Source organism: Pararge aegeria, chromosome 26 (assembly GCF_905163445.1).
Source record: "Pararge aegeria chromosome 26, ilParAegt1.1, whole genome shotgun sequence".
NCBI classification, from domain to species: Eukaryota; Metazoa; Arthropoda; class Insecta; order Lepidoptera; family Nymphalidae; genus Pararge; species Pararge aegeria.
Window position 1 is genome coordinate 3,862,739 of NC_053205.1, and position 22,598 is coordinate 3,885,336.

Sequence of the window (22,598 nt, forward strand, 5' to 3'; positions counted from 1 at the left end):
TGCTTCGGACGTCGCCGCTTTGGTTCGACGTCGGGGACGGGGGTATAAGTGGACGCCTCGACCACTAGGGGGTTGGGGTGTCGGACTGCATTTTCAAAGTAGGTCTTTGATAATGTTTTCATGTACTGGGCTATGGTGGGAAGATCGAGGTCTCGGTGGAGATCTACGTTGCGCATGTACCACGGACTGTCCGTGGTCATACGCATAAATTTGTTCTGCAGGACTTGAAAGCTCCTGTGGGAGCTGTGAGGGCGATGGGCGAATACGACGCTGGCGTATGTCATAATGGGACGTATGCACGTTTTATACAAGGTTACCTTGTGACGGAGGGATAATTTGCTTTTGCGGCAAATCATCGGATAGAGACGACCCATCACATACGCAGCCTTGTTGCGGGCCTTGCGAATGTGTGCGGTGAAGCTCATTCTATGATCGAACGTTACTCCCAGGTATTTGGCCTTGTCTTGCCAGGGTATGGGACGCCCGTAGAGGGTGACCTCTGCGGGGTTTACCGTGAAGCGGCCTCTCGGTTTGCCCGTGAAGAGCACCGCTGCGCTCTTCTCGGGGTTAACCTCGATCCTCCAGAGGCGGAACCACTTGCCCAGCAGGTGGAGCGCCTTTTGGAGTCGACTTGCAATGTTGCTCTTTTTGGGATCGGTCGCAAAGAGAGCGGTATCGTCGGCGAATTGGGCCAGTTTGACTGTCGCCGGTAGGTCGCGGGGAATGTCGCTCGTGAAGAGCGCGTATAGAAGTGGGGAGAGCGCGGAGCCCTGAGGGACTCCCGCTCGTATGGGTCTAGGGGAAGAGAGCGTACCGTCTAGACGATAGCGAAATGTGCGATCGGTGAGATACGCTCGCAGCAAACGAACGAGACTAGCTGGCACGCCCAGATGGTGCAGCTTGTACAACAAGCCGGCGTGCCAGACCCTGTCGAAGGCCTTGGCAATGTCTAAGAACACGGCCCCAGTGGGGCTCATGTGTCTGTATCGATTGAATCCTGCCAGTATGTGCTCCGTGAGGCGGTGCGCTTGGTGGACGCAAGAGTGCTTGGCTCGAAAGCCGAATTGCTCGTCGTTAAGGAGGTTTTTCTCCTCTACGACTGCCTTCAGTCTGTGTAATATTACCCTCTCATACACCTTTGCTAAGGTGTTGAGGAGGCTTATAGGGCGATAACTGGAGGGAAGGTCGCGGGGTTTGCCCGACTTGTGGATACCTATGACTGTTGCTTCCTTCCACTGGTTGGGGAAGTAGCAGTTTGCCAAGAATACATTAAAAATTACCACAAGTAGGTTGATAATTTGTCCTGGGAGTAATTTTAGGGTTTTATTGGTAATGCCGTCGGGGCCTGGGGCTTTCTTAGAGTGGAAACCCTTGATAATAGTATGAACTTCATCGCAGGTCGTCGGGGCGAGAGGTTCACCATCGGGAGGGGTCGAGAGGATTGTTGCGAGTTCGCTTTCGACTCGCAAGACGTGGGGCCTATCAATGGATACGGTGCTCGGAGAGCATTGGGATTCGAGGCAGTCAGCCATGCATTCAGCCTTATCGATATCTTCAAAGGCGGGCGGAAGGTCGGGGCGTGCTAACGGTGGGAGGGCGGGAGCGCGGGTCATTTTGAGAGCCTTCGCCAGTTTGTAGAACGCACTACGCGATGGCGAGAGCTCCCCCAAGAACCTGTCCCATTGTCCGTGTCGGAGTGCGGTAATGATAGACACTACCTTCCTCTGGGCTCTCCAGAGTTCTAACCGATTCTGTCGTGTCGGATATTTGTCATGCTCCCTATGGGCCCTATTCTTGTTTGTGATTAGCTCTCGCGCGTCCTCCGTGAGTACCATGCGGTAAAATCCGCACGGCATCTCGCGGGAGCATTCGCTCGTAGCGTCACAAACGTGGTTGGTCAGGTGCAGTGAGGCTGCCTGGGCTTGCTCTAATGTCTCTACGACGTCAGGAATTTTAGAGAGGTGCACAGAGTCCTTCGCTTCGAGTAGCCCGGAGAGCTTCTTGAAGTCGATGACTTTACGGGTCGGGAGGATCGCGGGGCCTACGGGGCCTAGCTGTAGTTTGACAGGTCTGTGATCCGAATATAGCTCGGATAGCACTTCCACAGAGTTCACCTGAAGGGTGATATTCTTGAGGAGCGCTATGTCGAGTATGTCCGGTCGGTCGATCGAACTATCCGACATCGGGAAGCGAGTCGGCGAGTCTGGGGCAACTACGATAAAGTTGAGGTCGGGTCGTCTGACAAGTATGTTAAGTTGTCGTCCGTGCGCGTTAGTGGAGCGGGACCAGTCGGTGTGCTTAGCGTTGAAGTCGCCAGCCAAAATGACAGAGTCACCTAAGGAGAGGAGAGCGAGTAAGTCACTCTCTAAAAAGGTTTTGTTCGGTGAGAGATAAACGGATGCTAGTATGATCGACGGATGGCCGGTCATACCCACCTGACATACGGAGGCTTCCATGTTGGTAAGCTGTGGAGGATCGAGAGGAGTGCAGTGAAGAGCCCTTCTGTAATAGATCGCGGTACCACCCAACCGGTTGGTGGTCCGATCATTTCTAATTAAGTTATAATTTCCAACTTTGGGATCGCTTCTACTAGGTTTTAAGAAGGTCTCTTGCACTAGGAAGATATCGATTTGTTGTGCACATATAAATTCACGGATTTGATGCATTTGATCGATAATGCCGTTTGCATTAAAGAAGCTGACTGCCAGGGAGTGTGGTTTTACCCTACCTTTATATGTACTACCCATTAACGGATTGCTTTTTGGATAGTCCCGATGGTTGTTAGGAGGCTAGAGTGCTCACGCATAGCCTGGTTGAGGGAGACCTTTGCCTTTGCAAAGAATACTTTTACCTCGTTCATGTCAACCGCAGACACGAGGTACTGGATGAAGTCCAGGGGGTCCATATCCGGAGATAGGTGCATGGGCGAGGGCGCTGAGGCCGGGTGGGCCGCTGCCGGTGCGGTGGCCTGAGGGGCTACCGGCACCGGTGCGGGGGCGGGGGCGGAGGCGCTAGGCGCTCCGTTAAGGGGCTTGGCCCATGCGCTGGTAGCGGGTACCGGCGCTGGGACGAAGCGTTGGGCGGGCTGTGCTGCGGGTCTCCGAGCCGGCGGCGGACCCCTGCGCCGTGTAAACTGCGGCGCCTTTGGGCATCCGCGATAATTCGCGGGGTGCCCTTGGGTGTAGCAGAGTACACAGCTCGGTGGTTCGTCGACGGTCGGGTCCCGTCGGGAGCAATCGGCGGTGCCGTGGTCGCCCAGGCACTTGACGCACCTAGGGCGGGCGAAACAATTCCTTGCGGAATGGCCGTACAGTTGGCATCGGTGGCACTGGCCGACCTTGCCTCTGTTATGGGGCTTCTCGATAGTGAGTCCTGAAAGGTGGCACACTTTTTCGAGATTGTAAATCTCTTTACCTTCGGGGGAAAGTTCTAATAAAACGAGAACCATCTCGTAGACATATTTCGTCCTGGTATTGTACATCCTATGTACCTCCAGGACAGGTAGATTTTGCGACAAAAGGTCGGCTTTTATTACCTCGGAGCTAATCTCCTTCGGTAATCCTTTAATGACGACGCGGAGAATGCGTTCGTCTCTTAGGGCGTAGGTATGAAAACCTATATTATGCTCTCTGAGCATTGAAGTTAGCCGACGGTGGTCGTCGGAGGATAGGCACTGTACTCTAATGCCTATAGCGGTGGATCGGGCACCGGTGAAGCCGATGCCGTTCGCTTCAAGAAGCGGGATGATTTTCATCCATGCGAGCTTGTCGCGGATGAAGAGAGGTGGGATTCTATCCCTGGGTTGGGGTTGCTCCTCCATAGGGGAGTCTTCGGGCTCGTCTTCGTCCGCAGGGGAAGCCTGGGACGCTGCGCGAGGCGCTGCGCGGGGCGCTTGGGACTGGGTCTTAATCGGGCGGTCCGGTACCACTTTCTTTGGCGGGTTCGCCTTGGATTTGGAAGCCTTAAGCTTCCGCTTTTTAGCACCGACGACGGTGAAGCCGTCGTCGGTCTCGGATGATGCCGGGGAGGTAGATTCTTCGATCGCTATCGCAGGGATAGCGACCGGGTCGTCGGTAATCGGCTCTGCGGGAGCCGGGGATTGCGGGCTGTCCGTGAACACTCTAGGCCTAACAGTCCTAAAGCGGTTTAGGTAACCCGCGTTATTCTCCTGGAGGTCCTTTAAGAGGGCCTCCAGATTAAGGTCGGAGTCGGCGAGGGCCATGGCGGCCCCCGGGGTAGCGGTTGACCTCCCTGCCATGCAGGGAGGTGTGTGCCTAAAAAAAGGGTGTGGCCCTATGGGGCCTCGCCTTTAGGTGACGAGGGTGTTAAACTACGCTAATAATAACACGTGTACTTACAGGAATCCTAGACCCTAGAACTACACTGCACTACCACAACGCAGAAACGGACACTGATTTCCACTGACACTTTCACCTCGAGCAATCGGTTGCGAGACAGACATCCGTACGGGACGGATGCGCGAGTCGGAATTCTGATGGTTGTTCACGAGTGTTTCTGTTTTTATAGACTAACAACGTTCTGATTTTTAAGGGGGGTTCGCCAACCCAAAAATTGCGTGATATTCACGCAATTTTTTTTTTTAATTGGAAAATGTTTGTGTGATGAGCATGAATGTTTTTCAGTGCTGGGTGTTTATATGCACATTATAAGTATTTATGTATATTATTCATTAAAATATTCATCAGTCATCTTAGTACCCATAACACAAGCTAGATGGCGATGTGTGTATTGTCGTAGTATATTTATTTATCTACATACTCTGTGCATGATCTCTTTGCACGCCACTGATAGTTATCCATAAATAATGTAGTTACGACGGCCGATTGGCGCAGTTAGCAGCGACCCTGCTTTCTGAGCCCAAGGCCGTGGGTTCGCTTCCCAGAACTAACTGTCAAACTGTCAAATACAGCTTTTATTTACTACGATGATATTCTATTGTTGGGTGTACATGGGTGAAGATAATGAATTTCACCCGCTCGAGAAGAGAATAGAAGAGAATGAATACGGAGAGAAGTAAATTATTTAATATATTATGAGACTTAAATTAAAAACTTAATAATGTAAGTTTATTGTTTTAATAAAATAAAGGAAAATCTAGCCCGGCGAAGCGGGCTGGGTACGCTCATTATTCATAAAAATATTCATCAGTCATCTCAGTACCCATAACACAAGCTACGCTTACTTTGGGGCTAGATGGCGATGTGTGCGTTGTCGTAGTATATGAAGTATATGAGTATATGTGATCACACCGGCAACCAATGCTGCTTGGCAGCAGAAGTAATCACCGCGGTCGGACGAGCTCTACTAGCTAAACTCTACTAAACTAACTTCAAAAATCTTTTTTGCTTACAGAAAAATGAAGACTGCAATCATACTTCTGGCTTTTATATCAGCGGCATACGGATATAAAATATTGTGCGTTCAAAATGTGCCTTCCAAGAGCCACTTTCATCTGATGAAGGGGCTGGTGTATCCTCTACTGGAAGCTGGTCATCAGGTAAATGTTTTGATTGACAATTGACCACTAACTTTTACAATGTATGTGCGTTTAAAGCAGTAAAAGTACTGTAATTAAGCAACGTTGACAACGTGTCAAATTCAAAATTCAAATTCAAAATTCATAATTCAAATTCAAAATTCAAATTCAAAATTGAAATTCAAAATTCATAATTCATAATTCAAATTCAAATTCCAATTCAAATTCAAAATTCATTTATTTCAAGTAGGCCTAATATAAGCGCTTTTGAAACGTCAAGTATGTCTGTGTGACTCTACCACCGGTTCGGAAGGCAGATTCTACCGAGAAGAATCCGGCAAGAAACTCAGCAGTTGCTCTTTTCCAATATCAACAATTTACATTTTACATTTTATAATTCATTTTTCTATCTTTTGAGAGATGAAAGCGGAGCCGGATGCTTCGAAGCAACCTTGTCATTAAGAAATTCATCAATTGTATAATAAACTCGCTGTGTGTTATAAATGTGTTTTAACACATTCTTTAAACTTATGCATGGATAGGTCCAAACTTACCTTGTTTAAATGAATAAGCAAGCGTGCTTCAAAGGTGAAGGAAAACATAGTAACGAAACATGCATGCCTGATAGCTCTCCGTAATGTAATTATTAAACTGCTTCTGAATATTGGATAGAAGCAGGCGTTTCTTTGCAGAAGTCCATGATATATTATGAAAATCAAGCTTAATTTGATATAATTACTCCGCAAGCAGGAGAATCTGTATGGTGTAATTTATATAATCATCGTCGTCATCACATTCACCCATTACCGGGCGACTACAGAGCACGGGTCTCCTCACACAATGAGAAAAAGGGTTTTATAATAACTTATATCAACATTGCGGCAAATAATATATTATTATTATATTATACTAGCGGTCCCCAGCGCCATCTGTCGTGCTAATTTGACGGCCGATTGGCGCAGTTTGCAGCGACCCTGCTTTCTGAGTCCAAGGCCGTGGGTTCGATTCCCACAACTGGAAAATGTTTGTGTGATGAGCATGAATGTTTTTCAGTGTCTGGGTGTTTATATGTATATTATAAGTATTTATGTATTATATTCATAAAAATATTCAACAGCTATCTTAGTACCCATAGCACAAGCTACGCTTACTTTGGGGCTAGGTGGCGATGTGTGTATTGTCGTAGTATATTTATTATTTTATTTATTTATTAATTTGAGAATGTAAACCCATCTAGGGTTCCACCCAAACGTATACCAAAAAATTCATTCAAACATAAATATGCTTCTTTGCATTTAATATTTTTACATTCCTTATGAAATATGCTTATCTTCATATATATATTTCTTATGTGCGTGTGTATGTCACTGAACTCCTCCTAGACGGCTGGACCGATTTGAATGAATTTTTCGGTATGCGTTTGGGTGGCACCCTGGATGGTTTAGATTCACAAATCAGCCCGACAGATGGCGCTGGGGTCCGCTAGTGTTTATATAAAAACTTATGCTTATAAAAAAACTTATGCTTATAAAAAAAACATGAAAATCTTACACGTGCACATCGACTAAGTCGCGGTTTTCCGCGACTATTTCGAAACAATAATTACTGTATAGATACATTGTGTGATAAACATAGATTTAATTGAAAATTAATCAAATCTCTCCAGCCGTCTAGGAGGAGTTCAGTGACATACACACGCACACAAGAAATATATAAATAAAGATTATGGAGGGCCGAGTTTGAGGACCGCGCCTCCAACTTTTCTGAGTTATGTGCGTTTTAGTAATTAAAATAACACTCGCTTCAATGGTGATGGAAAACATCGTGGGGAAACTTGCATGACTGAGAGTACTCTATATTGCTCTCTAAGGCGTGTAAAGTCCACCAATCCGCACTAGGCCAGTGTGGTGGACTACTGCCTTAACCCCTTCTCATTGCGAGAGGACACCCGTGCCTTTTAGTGGGCCGGTTTATATAATGATGATAAAGTGAGAAAAAAGAAAGCATGAAACGAGTAGTAGGGTACAAAATAAATAAAATACTACGACAATACACACATCGCCATCTAGCCCCAAAGTAAGCGTAGCTTGTGTTATGGGTACTGAGATAGCTGTTGAATATTTTTATGAATATAACACATAAATACTTATAATATACATATAAACACCCAGACACTGAAAAACATTCATGCTCATCACACAAACATTTTCCAGTTGTGGGAATCGAACCCACGACCTTGGACTCAGAGAGCAGGGTCGCTGCAAACTGCGCCAATCGGCCGTCAAAAGGTGGCCTTATCGCTAAATAGCGATCTCCAGACTACCTTAAGTTCAGGAAAACGAATCGATGAATACAAACGACGCTGGTAGGTATGCATAAAAGCCAACGACCTCAACCCTTCTCACTGTGGAAGGCGATCGATGCCCTTTTTTCGGCCGGGAATGGGTTGATGAGATGATGATAAACCAATATTTGCTGTGCTGCAAAGAACAACCACAAAAGGTTTGATTGAGACGCCTCACCACTCAATATAGGATCTTTAAAATAGTACTAAAATTGTAATCTAATAATTCCGAGATTCCAATTAAATATATATATATTTAAATCTCGGAATCGGCCCCAACGATTTTCTTGAAATTTAATATACAGGGGGCTTCAACAGGGGGCGATAAATCGCTCTAGGATTCATTCAAATTTAAATCTCAGAATCATTAATATGGTAGGTAGCCTTCCATATTTTTAGATAGATTCCAATTATATATATATATATATATAATTGGAATCTCGGAATCGGCTCCAACGATTAATGCCTATTAATGCCTCATTTATGCCTCGCTGCGGTGGTTTCGAGGACGTTTTAGATTTTATTTAGTTTAAATAGTTTATTTTAGCTTATATTTATATATAAAAGAAACAATATAACTATAATGAAAAAAAATATATTTCTTGCTTTTTATATATATAATTGGAATTCCGCGATTCCGAGATTCCAATTATATATATATATTTATATATATATCTATATATTGATCGATAAAACACGAATAAAATAACATATTTTAAAATTCTAGATCGATTTATCGCCCCCAAAACCCCCCTGTATACTAAATTTCATGAAAATCGTTGGAGCCGATTCCAAGATACCAATTATATATACACAAGAATTGCTCGTTTAAACATATAAGATGAAGAATCTGAACTTGAATTATGACGAAAAATATGTCATCGTTTATACATCTGTGTTTTCAGGTAACATGGATCACTACCTATCCCGGTACGAAGCCGGTGCAGAATCTGACATACGTCGATGTCAGCCACCTAGAGAAACTTGTAGAACGTAAGTTAGCTCAGTGCTCACCAATTCGTTACAGTAGTCAGGGGGCGTTCATAAAATACGTGAGATCTTTAAGGAGGGGAGGGGGTCGTGTCAAATCTCATTTAATCTTACGTAGGAGAGGGGGGGGGGGGGTCTCGGCAAATATCACGCATTTTTTTCTGATTGAAATAAAAAAAAAATTATACTATTTTGGTCCATTTAATCTAGATTGTACATGCTTAAGATTTAATTTTAAATGCAATGCTAATACGATTAAGATCATTCGCTAATTCGTTCGAAAGAAAATAATTACATTCATACTTCGACGTTATATATCTACTGACTGTCAAACCACAATATTGGTTTTATACCATTTGTTTGTTATTTTTACACTAACAATCCAACGCGTGTACCTAACAAACCCACATTTTGAAAAATCACGTGAGATTGGGGGATGGGGGAGGGGGTTAAATGAAATCTCACGACATCTCACCAGGGGGGGAGGGAAGGACAGAAAATTAAAAAAAAACACCTTACGTTATTTATGGACTCCCTTAGACGGCCGCTGGCGCAGTGGGCAGCGATGCTGCTTTCTGACTCCAAGGGTTCGATTCGATTCCCACAACTGGAAAATGTTTGTGTGATGAACATGAATGGTTCTATATATATATAAATGTATATATAAATGTTATATTGGTTTATGTACGCTTCGAAAACTCAAAAAGTTCCGCACCGATCGAGCTGAAATTTTAGCATGATATATAATCCGCATCAAGGATTAGGTTTTTATCTATTTTTTGCATCAGTCACATAACCGCGACCGCGAAACTACAGTTTTTTTAACGATTGATGTACCAGTGGCCGCGCTATCGGCCGAAAGCGAGAAAACACTCGCTTACATATGTAATGTATTCTTTGTTTTGTTTCTCATTTGTCAACCATTCCATAAAAATGTGTCACAGCGAAGCGTGGCCGGGTACAACTAGTTATTCATAAGAATTTCCATCAGTCATCTTAGTACCCATAACACAAGCTACTCTTACTTTGGGGCTAGATGGCGTTGTGTGTATTGTCGTAGTATATTTATTAATATTATTATTAATTAGTCACTGCCCTTTGGTTTCCACTCTTCAACTTAGTGGTAGTGCCTTTTGTGACAGAGCTCGTCCGGAAGACGATCAGGCTGCATGTCGGCAGAAACGGCGGTAATACGTGGGGACGTCTTTATCATAAAAACTACTTGACTAAACCAAATTTTATTTAATTAAATCTCAATTTAAATTAGTACTCCACATTTTAAAAAAAAAATTGCTGTATAACTTATAACTTATAACTTGTATCACCCACCTCTAACTTTACTAAGCTATGTGAGTTTTAAGCAATTAAAATATCACATGCTTCAACTGTGAAGGAAAACATCGTGACGAAATCTGTATGATTGAGAGTTGTAATGTTCTCGAAGGTGTGTGGAGTCCGCCAATCCGCACTGGGCCGGCGTGGTGGACTCCTTCTCATTGTGGGAGGATACCCGTGACCTATAGTGGGCAGGCAATAGGTTGATATGATGATGATTTCTTTTTACACCTTTTTATTGTTATTTTTTTTTTCTTACTTAATACACCTTTGTTTACTTTATACTGTCAAATATGTACTGTTTGAGTTAGTTCTATTTGTTCTATTTTACAATTTATTTCAATTTTTTATTAAAATTTAACTCTTAGCTATAGTAATAACGCAACGGGCAAAGCGGTTGTTTGCTCAGTTTGATACCGGAGCAGACTGAAAATCAGCGTTGAGCATTGTTGCCAATGTACAGCATAAGCACAGCATATTGTTATTGTAAATAAATTGATAAACATTTAGTTAAAATCTTGTATTAACAATTGTGTATGCCAATAAATTGTTATGATGAATTAAGAAAAAAATCAGTCGAGTAGTATAAAAAAGGCGGCCTTATCGCTAAATAGCGGTCTCAACAACAAGTGGCGTGCAGGGCCACAGGGCTACCTTCGGCCAGGGTATGCATAAAGCAAATGTATAGCGTAAAATAGAAATATTCCCCTCCAATACGAGCTATATAAAACATTTTGGGTATGCAGTGCTTTGTGCATGTATGAAATGCACGCCGCTGCAGACAACCGTATTTAACATTTATTTACTAATTTCCAGATATAGACATGAATAATAACAGGTTTAATGGAATCCACATGGTGAAGCAGTTTGCCTGGAATATCTCCCGCAGTGCGCTGGAAACTCCGGCAGTGAGGAATTTACTGGTGAAGGAGAAATTCGACGCTGTCATCACAGAGTGGTTCTTCTCTGACGTGGAAGCTGGGTGAGGTTTTTTATTGTATCTTTCATCATCATCCAACCGATACACGTCCACTGCTATTGTAGGGAGTTCCAAGTTCCACGGTTCTGAGCCGCTTGGACAGATTTAAATAAATTGTGGCATAGTGGTAGCTGATATCCCGGGTCGACATATAGGATACTTTTTATCCCGATAAAAAATAAGTTTCCTCCGGGAAAGAGGATGAAATTTTTTATCAATTATACTTCATAATAAACGATTTGGTGCATACGTAGTTGCGCGGGTCAGCTAGTAAAGAAATAAATATTCTTAGAGCTATGCGCACCGCTTTAAGGTTTCATATGTCAACCATTTCCTCATAATAGTTGCCTGGAAGAAATCACAATTTATTTACCAAATAAAACAAACACATACAAATGGTTAGTTAGTATAGCTGGGTGAGATATTTATTCAAACAAAAGTCCAGCTTGATTTGCTTACTCTGTGCAAATAATGATTCTGTAATGGTGTAATTTTTTTTTTTTTATTTTACTAATCAAATAAAACTAACACATTTAAATAGTTGGTATAAAAGCAACGAAAAATTAATTATAAAAAACTTAACGATTGGCATCGTAAGAGTTACAAAAAGTATTTATTCATTTGTGCGTGCACCCTATATGCACGCCCCTGGCTGGAAGTCTACCCACTAGTCTGGGTGGGTGATCGCAGTAGATAGTAATAGTAGCAGACGCTGTCCGATCTCCGTTATACTCCTTTAGTCGCCTCGTACGACACCCGCGGTAAGAACAGGGTTGGTGACATCGGTATTCAAATCTGGCGTCACCACATGGCACAAGTAATCCAAGGAGGTTTTATTTCCAGCTACGCAGCCACACTCCAAGTGCCCTGGATCCAGCTAAGCGGCATGGTGCTCCACCTCCACTTGGAGTACCTGATTGACACGGTGCGGTCGGTGCCCGCCATCCCATCGATGGGCAACGATTTCGACATCCCCATGAACTTGTGGCAGAGGATTAGGAACTCCATCTCTTATCTCTTCTTCACGTATTACACAGTGTGGGTAGAATCTTAATTTTTCTTCTTTACGTATTACACAGTGTGGGTAGAATCTTAATTTCTCTTCTTTACGTATTACACAGTGTGGGTAGAATATTATTATAAATTGCTAACTACGAATATACAGGGTGAAATAAAATGTACCAGAAAGCTCTCGGCGTGTAGTTGTGTACACTAAAACTAACAACTTTTGTTCTACGACTTTTTTTCTAAACTCGACATTTTGTGGAATGTTTAATATTCAATTTTTTTTTTTTTTTAATTTAGTTAACACACAAAACAGATCATGACGAAACATAAACATAAGAACAGCAACCAATAAAAAAAACACTAGCCATTCTCAAACAAATGTACCTCAATATAACGACTTCCTCGATTTAACAAATTCTTCGTAATCCCCTTGAATTGTCCATAAGAGTCAATATAAAATATACCTTTACATTGCGAACAATCACATGTATTTGGTATCACAGTGTAATGACACTACAGTTTTTTTTTTTGTATGAAATAAATTATTTTTGATAATGTCGTCGTACCAACCGATAGACGTCCACTGCTGGACATAGCTCTTTTGTAGGAAGTTCCAAATTCCACGGTTCTGTGCCGCTTGGATCCAGCGGCTACCTGTGACGCGCTTAATGTCGTCTGTCCACCTCGTTTGGGGGTCGACCAACACTTTGGGACCCCAACGTCCATCCTTTCTCCGATCTATGTGCCCGGCCCATTGCCACTTCAGCTTCGCGACACCTATATAACCTAACTTATTTTAAGGAGAAACTTACAACCGGCAAAACTTGCCCGCGTCGCTACGTCGCGATAAGGACGCCAAATTGTATACGCTGTGTTTTGTATTATCTTTTGACGACCCCCCTGGCGCAACGGAAAGCGCTGTGAATTTAAGTAGGAGGTTCCGGGTTCGATTCGCGGCAGAGGCAATTTATAATTTCTGAATTTTTTCTTGTCTGGTCTGGTTGGCGGCTTTGGCCGTGGCTAGTTACTACCCTACCGACAATGACGTGCCGCTAAGCGATTTAGTGTTCCGGTGCGATGTCGCGTAGAAACCGATTAGGGGTATGACTACCATACTCCCTAACAGGTTAGCCCGCTGCCATCTTAGACTGAATCATAACTTACCACCAGGTGAGATTGCAGTCAAGGGTTAACTTGTAGTGGAATAAAAAGAAAATTTATTTTTTTCTGTAATTTTTTTTGGTGTGCAATAAAAGTGTACTCATTAATTCAATTATTTTTTAGATCGGACCAGTCTTCCAAGGACAACTATGAGACCTACTTCGGGCCGATAGCCTCCGCGCGGGGAGTCCCCCTGCCCCCGTTTTCCGAGGCCCTTCACAACATCTCCGTGTTACTGGTGAACCAGCACTCCTCGTTCGCGGCGGCTCAGCCCACCCCGCCCAATGTGATCGACATCGCGGGCTACCACATCGACGAAACAGTGCCGCCACTGCCCAAGGTGAAAACCTGTGTTAATTATTGGATAGAAATAGGCGTTACTTGGTTTACTTTTTTTAAAGTAAAAATATAATGTGGAAACCTTCCTCAAAATATTTTCATCAGTCATCATAGTGCCCATAGCACAAGCTACGCTTACTTTGGGGCTAGATGGCGATGTGTGTATTGTCGTAGTATATTTATTATTATTATTTCTTGCTTGGAAGTTCACCATAAAGTTGTCATAGGCGCGTGGGGTCTACCAATCCGTACTGACCCAGCGTGTTCTACGGCCTGAATTATATAGAAGTAAAACTTCTTTAGGCTCGACTTCTTTAGGGAGTAACTCAGATTTTTTTTGTTACGGAAGTAACGCTTTCGTCAGACGTCTGTGTAGTTTCCGCTATTTAAAAATAATAATTTGTATTGGTCGTAAGTATCTGTCATATACTCCACGCTTCTTGACTCATACGCCAGCTAGTGGCAAATATCATAATCAATAAGAATTATTTATTTCCCATATTAACAAACGGATCAATTGTGAAAAGCAAAGTGAATAAAAATTCAACAATTTAAAAAATTAAATTAAATTGCAAAGTTTTTTAAAAATCTCTTAATATACTTGTTTATTTATTACTTTTGTAATAAATAAATTAATAATACATTGTCTGACGAATACAAAATTCTATAATATTCAAGGACAAGGTTATATTGATATGCTGATCTAACCTTCAATTCTTATCTCTCAATTATTCTATTCAACATTGAATTTTGAATAGAATATTAAATGAAACAGTGAATATTAAATGAAATAGCGGAGTCCCAGGAACATTTTACTCTTTCATCAATAAATAATAATAAAAGATTTACGCGCGTAAAGGTTACACGCATACACTTTTTACACGCTTTATATTAGCTTCACTTGTATGTTTGTTTGTAACCGACTTTGGGCGCGATTTTGACCCACTTTAAACGGTCAGATTTCTTTCAAACTTTGTAGACATATCGAGGACCGATGACAATACACTAATCTGAAAAGATTATTCCAATTTTCACTATAAAAAATAAGATTTTTTACTAATTACTACAGCGCCATCTAGACACAAATGTAAAAAAACCTATGGCGTTCGCGTACCTAACAAATTCCACAGAAAACATTAAGCTACTAGATGGTAGAGGGCGTTAGCTATTACTTTTTAATGGCCTGTTTTAAATAATAATTAGAACTTGCATTTCGAGAGACGGGCACACTGAATAAAAAAAAAATATTTTATCTCTTTAATGGTGGATGGGTTACCGATTAATTTTGCTCTAATAACAATAATAGATCAAGAAAAACTAAAAAAAATCGCTATTATGAATAAACTAAAAGAAAGAAATTAGTTTATAGTCGTAAAAATGTAATAGGCCCGTTTTGACATTTGTCATCGCGACGTAACTAGTTATGGAACCATAAGACTCTGTACTCGATACTCACGATAAATCAATTCAAGTTTGTATCAGTACTTGATTGATATTATTATGTATTGTAAAGTGTTCGTTCGTTCAAAGTATTCCTTTAACTTCACAAGCAATACGCGTAACTGGCTGTTGATTATACATCCACTTTTCAACATGTTGAAACAGAGTTAGTACTATATAACAACAAACACAAAAATCGAGTCAAATCACTATGTTTAAATTATTGTCCAAAATAGAAGAGCCATAGTTAACGTAATAGTAAACAATATATATATAACTTAAACGAGCGCACAGTCAACTTTACAAGATGAGGAACGAAAAACTGCGCAGTGCGCGCGGGGACGCTTCAGTCATGTGCCGCTTGGTCAGATACATCATCTCAGACTCATTATTTAGAACCCATTTTGAGAACCAAGCTCATTCTTTGCAGTAAAGATAACTACACAATATTTAATTTCGATATTCAGTAAAAAAATGGTTACAGCTCTAGTATAAAAAAAAAAAAGACTGAGAACGTAACTGTTTTCGGAACGTTTCGCAACAATTATAAATTGCATGCTACTATGAAGTAAGCGCAAAAAGAATACTCGCGATATATTCTTTCATATTATTTAACGTCCCAAAAAAATTTATGTATTTTTTAAAACACTGTATGTAATTGATTTTTATTTTTTTGTTTCTTTCAGTTTCGTTCCAAGTTACATTCTATGGTCTTGCACAAATGTCTAAACGGGCCTATTACATTTTTCCGACTATAGTTTTTTATACTAAGCGTGTTTTTTAGTTTGTTTGAACTATTTAATTATTTGACGTAATATAAATATGTAATAGGACCGTTTACACTATATTGGATAGAAGCAGGCGTTACTTTGCGTAAATCCATGATAAGAAAATTAAGCTTAATTTGCTATACTCCGCGAAAAGCAGGAGAATCTGTACGGTGTAATTTATAATTTCTTCAACCCTTGTACTCCACACCAGATCAGATCTTTGGCAATATAGGGTTTTTTTTTTTATTTATCAGATAAAACAATTACAATAAATTGGTTAGTATAAAAGCACAGAAAAAACCGCAGAGGTTTGCCCTCGGTCCCTATCTGAAACGATTACCTAAGGTGTTAATTAGAATAATAAAACCAGCTGTGTGTTAATTTTTCCGGAGTATCTTCTTATTGAATCGATTTAAAATAGTTATATTCGCGAGAAATTGCCTCAGTTTATTACATACGTAGTCCATGAGGAAACTACAGTTGAATTTTACAGTCAATAGTAAGACGAGATAGGTATATCGGTCGACTAGCTCAATCACTTACATGAATTATAGTTTACACTGTGTAATGAATTTAACTAAGCCCGCAACGTGACACCACATGGTCAGGGTGTTAAAATCCGTCTGCAATGCTTCACAGATATTGTCAGTGTCCCGACCAGCAAAGATGATGCAAGTATCGTCCGCGATTTGGTAACATGAATAATGCTTTATATAGGGTATACAGTGGACCCCCGGTAGTCCGGCCCCTGTCTAATCCGGCGCCCCCTGTAATCCGACATGGTCTATTATTTATTATTGAATACGTATTCGCTAAGCATGATTGAACAAGTTACAACTTGTACGCACCATCACTATTGTGGTCGGATAACAAGGTACTCTTCTGTAAAAAAATCCGGACTATAGGGGGTCTTAGGCAGTACTCTATAATCCGACGAATTCGATAGTTCGACACTGCCCTGCAAAACGTTTGTCGGACTACCGGGGGTCCACTATATTGCCAAATGCTATGATAAAATGGGTACAAAACACGACAGCTCGTTACCGAGATCCAGGGGGGAAGTGGGATAAATTAAACTTTTACACTATCCTAATAGGAGATTTTATAAACTTACGTTTGTTATGTATATTGTACGTATACTTTCTAGGATCTCCAAGACCTCCTGGACTCGTCCCCCCAGGGGGTAGTGTATTTCAGCATGGGTTCTGTGGTCAAGTCCGCGTCCTTCCCGGAGCAGACCAGGGTGGATCTCATCAAAATGTTCGCAGAACTGCCCTACACAGTGCTGTGGAAGTTCGAAGAGGAGATGTCAGGTCTGCCGAAGAACCTCCACATCAGACCCTGGATGCCGCAGTCTAGTATACTATGTAAGCACTTTTAATAGGCATGTTCGGAAGTATAGTCGGTTCAATTCATAGTGTCGGTACACCGGCAGGAGAATTTGGAGTTTTAAATTTATGCTTTTATTTTATTCTTTTGTTAATTTTGATTTGACGGCCGACTGGCGCAGTGGGCAGCGACCCTGCTCTCTGAGTCCTAGGCCGTGAATTCGATCCCCCAGAACTGGAAAATGTTTGTGTGATGAACATGATTGTTTTTCAGTGTCTGGGTGTTTATCTGTATATTATAAGTATTTATGTGTATTATATTCATAAAAATATTCAACAGCTACCTTAGTACCCATAACACAAGCTACGCTTACTTTGGGGCTAGATGGCGATGTGTGTATTGTCGTAGTATATTTATTATATATATTTTATTATTTTAATGTTAGTACTTGTTTTTTGATAATAATAATAAATCTTTTATTTGAGAAAAAAAACAAAACATAGGAAACAACATATACAGTAGGTACACGCTACACAGAAACATATCAATGAGAACATTTTTCTTATATAAAATTAAATAAACTAAAAACATATATGTTGGCAATGACAATACAATGTAACTTTAACATATTTGTGGTGTTGTTTCACCCAATTCTTTGTTTGTTGAATAAATTGTTTTTCTATATTTTCTATATTACACTTATGGTATACGAATATAAATAATAAAGACAAAATAACATATAAATGACAAATATGAGTGGATAAACTTATAAAGTAAAATGGAAGCTGTGAGGAGGTTTGAGTTAGAATTCCAGTACTTACTTCTAATTTTCCTAAGTTATGTGCGTTTTAGGTAATTAAAATATCACTTGCTTTAATGGTAAAGGAAAACATCTTGAGGCAACCTGCATTCCTGAGAGTCCTACATAATGTTCTTAAAGGTGTGTGGAGTCCACCAATCCGCACTGGGCCAGCGTGGTGGACTACGGCCTTAGCCCCTTCTCATTGTGGAAGGAGACCCGCGCTCTGTGTGATGATGATGAAACTAAAGTAAAATATACACTATGTTTCATCGCGAAATGTAGGGTTCATAGTGTCCCGTACCTTTCCATACTGAAATATCACCTTCCACTACGGCATGGCACCATTGGCGTGCATAGAGGGTATGCAGATGATATAAAGGGTAGGCTTTTTATATAATAAATTCGAAATTCAAATTCAAATTCAAAATTTCTTTATTCATGTCACAGGCACTTATGTGAAGCGTTCATACATATTTGTTTACATAATTGTAACGGGATGGTGATAACTTCGTTCGCCAACTTAAATCTAAAGCTACGAGATTTCCAAACGCGCCCTGATCTAAGAAGAGCCCACAACAAACTTAGCCGGGTAATTTTTTTTTTTTGTTATCACCATCTTCCAGTAAATTTATATTAAGCTATAATAACTCTTACAATGCCTATACTCAAGTTTTTTATAACTCGTACTGGAGGTTTTCTTCATTTCATATCACCTGCATACCCTGTACCCTCGCGCCACGCCACTGCATGGCACTTCGATGTTAAATGACAAATTCTCCTGCGGGTGTACACCGCACGCGCTGTCCTTTGGTAGCGCAGCGGCGCCCATTGTTTTTCAGTGTCTGGGTGTTTATCTCTATATTATAAGTATTTATGTGTATTATATTCATAAAAATATTCAACAGCTACCTTAGTACCCATAACACAAGCTAAGCTTACTTTGGGGCTAGATGGCGATGTGTGATTGTCGTAGTATATTTATTATATATATATATATATATAAATATATATATATATCAATATATATATATATCATAAATATATATATATATCATTATTTTAATGTTAGTACTTGTTTTTTGATAATAATAATAAATCTTTTATTTGAGAAAAAAAACAAAACATAGGAAACAACATATACAGTACACGCTACACAGAAACACATCAATGTAATACGAGTTATAAATAATTAAGGGTAGGCTTTTTATACAATAAATTCAAAAGACAAATTCTCCTGCGGGTGTACACCGCACGCGCTGTCCTTTGGTAGCGCAGCGGCGCCTTTGACAAAATGCGGCACGGGCCAAGACAAAGTATCTAAGCGAATCGACTTACTTATGGACCATAAATTGTTTCTTCCAGCCCACCCCAACGTCAAGGTGTTCATCACGCACGGTGGCCTGCTAAGTACCCTGGAGTCCCTCAACTTCGGGGTACCGGTCATAGCGATGCCAGTGTTCGGAGACCAGCCAACGAACGCACGCCGATCGGTCAGAGCGGGACACGCTCTTATGGTGGACTTAAAGGGGCCAGACGTGGCCAAAAATCTGAAGATCGCCCTCATCGAAATGCTGAATAACGATAAGTGAGTATTATTTACTTAAAAAATACATTTTTTACACATAAAAAAAAAAAAAAAAATAACTTAAAATTGTCGCAATGATATTCCATTCAAAATTTAAAAAAATCAAAATTCGTTTCATCATTTCAAATAAGCACTTTTGAAACGTCAAGTCTGTAGTGACTCTACCAACATCAACAATTTACATTTGACATTTTAACATTAATTTTTCTATCTTGTGAGAGATGAAAGCGGAGCCGTGCTTCCAAGCAACCTTGTCATTAACACATTCATCAATTGTATAGCAACCTCGCTGTAATAAATGTGTTTTAACATATTCTTTAAATTTATGCGTTCAAGGTTAGATATAACTCAATTTTATACTTGGAAAATGAGACGGTATATGACAAAAGTAGATTAGATCTCCAACTAATATTTTTATTGAAATCTGTGTCTTAGAGTGCGATATACATATTACTTTACAATTATTTAGATTATACACACATATTAAAAAAACTGAAAACAATATTTTATAATCGTTGAGTCATTTTGATTCGTTTTTCAATTATTTTCAATAATTCTATTATCAATTCCATGTTCATCATGAGTTTCACAGTTTATAAATGTTACCAATATTTCATGGAGCGCTGGCACAAATGATTGATAGTCTATACACGACACGGTCAGCTGATGCGAACTATAGGCGCCGCCATATTGGCCTCGGCTGCTCCGACAATCGCCTGTCACTTTATCTAATCTTTATCTTTACTTTTTGTTTAATTTAATTCCAAGTTGTGTACACATAATTTGGGTTGTAGCTTACAACAAAACTTGTTATAATTTATTTTATTTTATTAATCTATGGAAATAATAATTACAAACTACAATTAATATTTAGATATAATAAATATGATCCGTCTAACTGTTCACTTATGGGCATGATACCCAAAATGCTGGCGCTATTGCCCCTTTGTATAGCTAGACATAGCCGTTGGGCTAAATAAGCGCCAGCTCTTGGGTCACCAGACGTAAGGACCAATTTTTGTGACACTATGTTAATAAAATTTTTCGTGTCCGAAGACCATGGCCATAGAGTCTCAAACTTGTTATTACTTATATTTAGATCTACTTTTAGTTATTACCTGTTTTGTGTACCTAATAACAATAAACAATCCCTACTCCGCGGCCGACCGTCACGCGACATGCAACACAGACGAAAAAGTTTGAGACGATTAAATAAAAGTTTCACTTAAAAAAAAGGCGGAAGGCTTCGTGCATCGCGGACGCAGATTTTTCGATTTTTTCTTTCGATTTATTGTGAACTTGTTTTGTGGGGGATTGGTGTTGTTTATATTGTAGGTACTTGTTGTAGTGTTGGTGTCTTTCTCATAGTGATTGGCTGTTAGTCTCATTTGTTTCATACGATCTTAATAACAAGACACTAGAAATGTCCTATATAGTTTAAGTATAGAAAAACACAAAGTCTAAGACGGTTCATTTGTTGGGGAATTCGAGGGTGTGATGTCATAAAATTGACGTGTCTGTGTGTGTGTGTTGTGGCATCATAGCTCCCGAACGAATATACCGATTTTGATTTTGTTTTTTTATTTATTTATTTATTCATGACACACCAGCAATTAATTGTAACGACATTCGTAAAAAAATTAAATTATGCGTTAGAACTACAAATTCTGCTTAATAGTTTGAAAGGTGGGAATTATTCGGGAGTTTTTGATGAAAATCAGTCCAAGATGGCCGCCGTCACGAAATAGCGGATTACATATTTTTTCAAAACTCCCTCAATATGGGGATCAAATGAAAGAGCTTGACTAGTAGAATAATGTACACTATGTGGAAAGTAGGGGGTGTTTAAATTTTAAAATTTAATTTCGTATTATATTCCTCTCACAGATACTACAATCGCGCGAAATACATCTCGAAGATATTCCGCAACCGCCCCGTCTCCAATAAGAAACTAATTCAGCATTACGTGGAACTGGCGATAGAGAGCAAAGGTACATTTTCTTATTTTTAATTGACTTTCCATGACACTTTTATTATATTCAGTCGCCATACATTTTGATGATTTTTTAGTTATTAAATGAATTTGAGTAAATTAAGATTTGCATGACATAGATTTTGATTAAACATGTTTAAAGCAAATAAACCTACAATGTTTAAAGCAAATAAAACAATTGAATTGAACGGAGAACGGTGCCCTGTAGAAGGCTGTTATTGAAGATGATGATAAACCGTAGGTATATAACTAACTTTTCTCCTCCCAGGGGCATATCACCTGCGCTCCAAAAGCCTACTCTACTCGTGGTATCAACTGTGGATGCTGGATCAGCTGGCTGTACTCCTACTAGCGCTGTACATTGTTCTAAGGGTAATAAAGAAAGTAGTTTCTCTGTTCAGAAAGAAGGAGAACGTAGGGAAAGGAAAGAAGGAGAAGAGAAACTGATATTTACTGTGCGATGTGCTTTTTAGGTTAGTTTTATAGTTTGGTGCTCCTATTGGTGCTAATTTCGCAAGGTTGTTTGGCAAATAGAGTTTTTGCGAAGAAAATAGCACGTTAGGGTATTTGACTGTATTATAAATATAAATTTTGCTAGTGACGTAATATTAATATAAATTAAATCTTTATAAAACAAAACATTAATCTTTATTAAAAAAAAGTGGATATAAACAAACGACTTTCTAAAAATTGACACAAATTAGTGATATCAGTATATCGTCTTAGAAAAGTGCAAAAAAGTTTTGTGGGGCTAAGTAACAAGATACCGAAGGTAATATTAGATTTACATTTACATAAGTTGAAAAATGTATAAAAACACATTTAATACTTTTATTTATTTATTTATTTATTATCTTTTTAAGGGAAACAAACAGTACTATTACACATAATAGTAATGCCGTATTTTTTATTTATTTATTCACATCACATAAACCAATAAAGTTTCCACAACTTAGTTATACATATACGATAACATTAACCACAATTGCTTAGAAATAAGTACCTGCCAAGCTAAAATAATATAAT

The 22,598-nt window shown here is 40.0% G+C and overlaps 1 protein-coding gene across 1 annotated transcript in view; it reads left to right on the forward strand.

The window, feature by feature from the left end:
* LOC120635094 (UDP-glucosyltransferase 2-like) overlaps window positions 1–22,350 on the forward strand; it is a 43,364-nt gene extending 21,014 nt beyond the window's left edge. Inside the window, exons 2-10 of the mRNA XM_039906007.1 lie at window positions 5,374–5,518; window positions 8,747–8,834; window positions 10,983–11,148; window positions 11,989–12,183; window positions 13,438–13,654; window positions 17,011–17,230; window positions 19,357–19,579; window positions 21,467–21,570; window positions 21,841–22,350. Of these exons, the coding sequence (XP_039761941.1) occupies window positions 5,378–5,518; window positions 8,747–8,834; window positions 10,983–11,148; window positions 11,989–12,183; window positions 13,438–13,654; window positions 17,011–17,230; window positions 19,357–19,579; window positions 21,467–21,570; window positions 21,841–22,019 (1,533 nt within the window). The 5' untranslated portion in view covers window positions 5,374–5,377 and the 3' untranslated portion in view covers window positions 22,020–22,350. The remainder of the gene's footprint in view (window positions 1–5,373; window positions 5,519–8,746; window positions 8,835–10,982; window positions 11,149–11,988; window positions 12,184–13,437; window positions 13,655–17,010; window positions 17,231–19,356; window positions 19,580–21,466; window positions 21,571–21,840) is intronic.
* The last annotated feature ends 248 nt before the right edge of the window (window positions 22,351–22,598 follow it).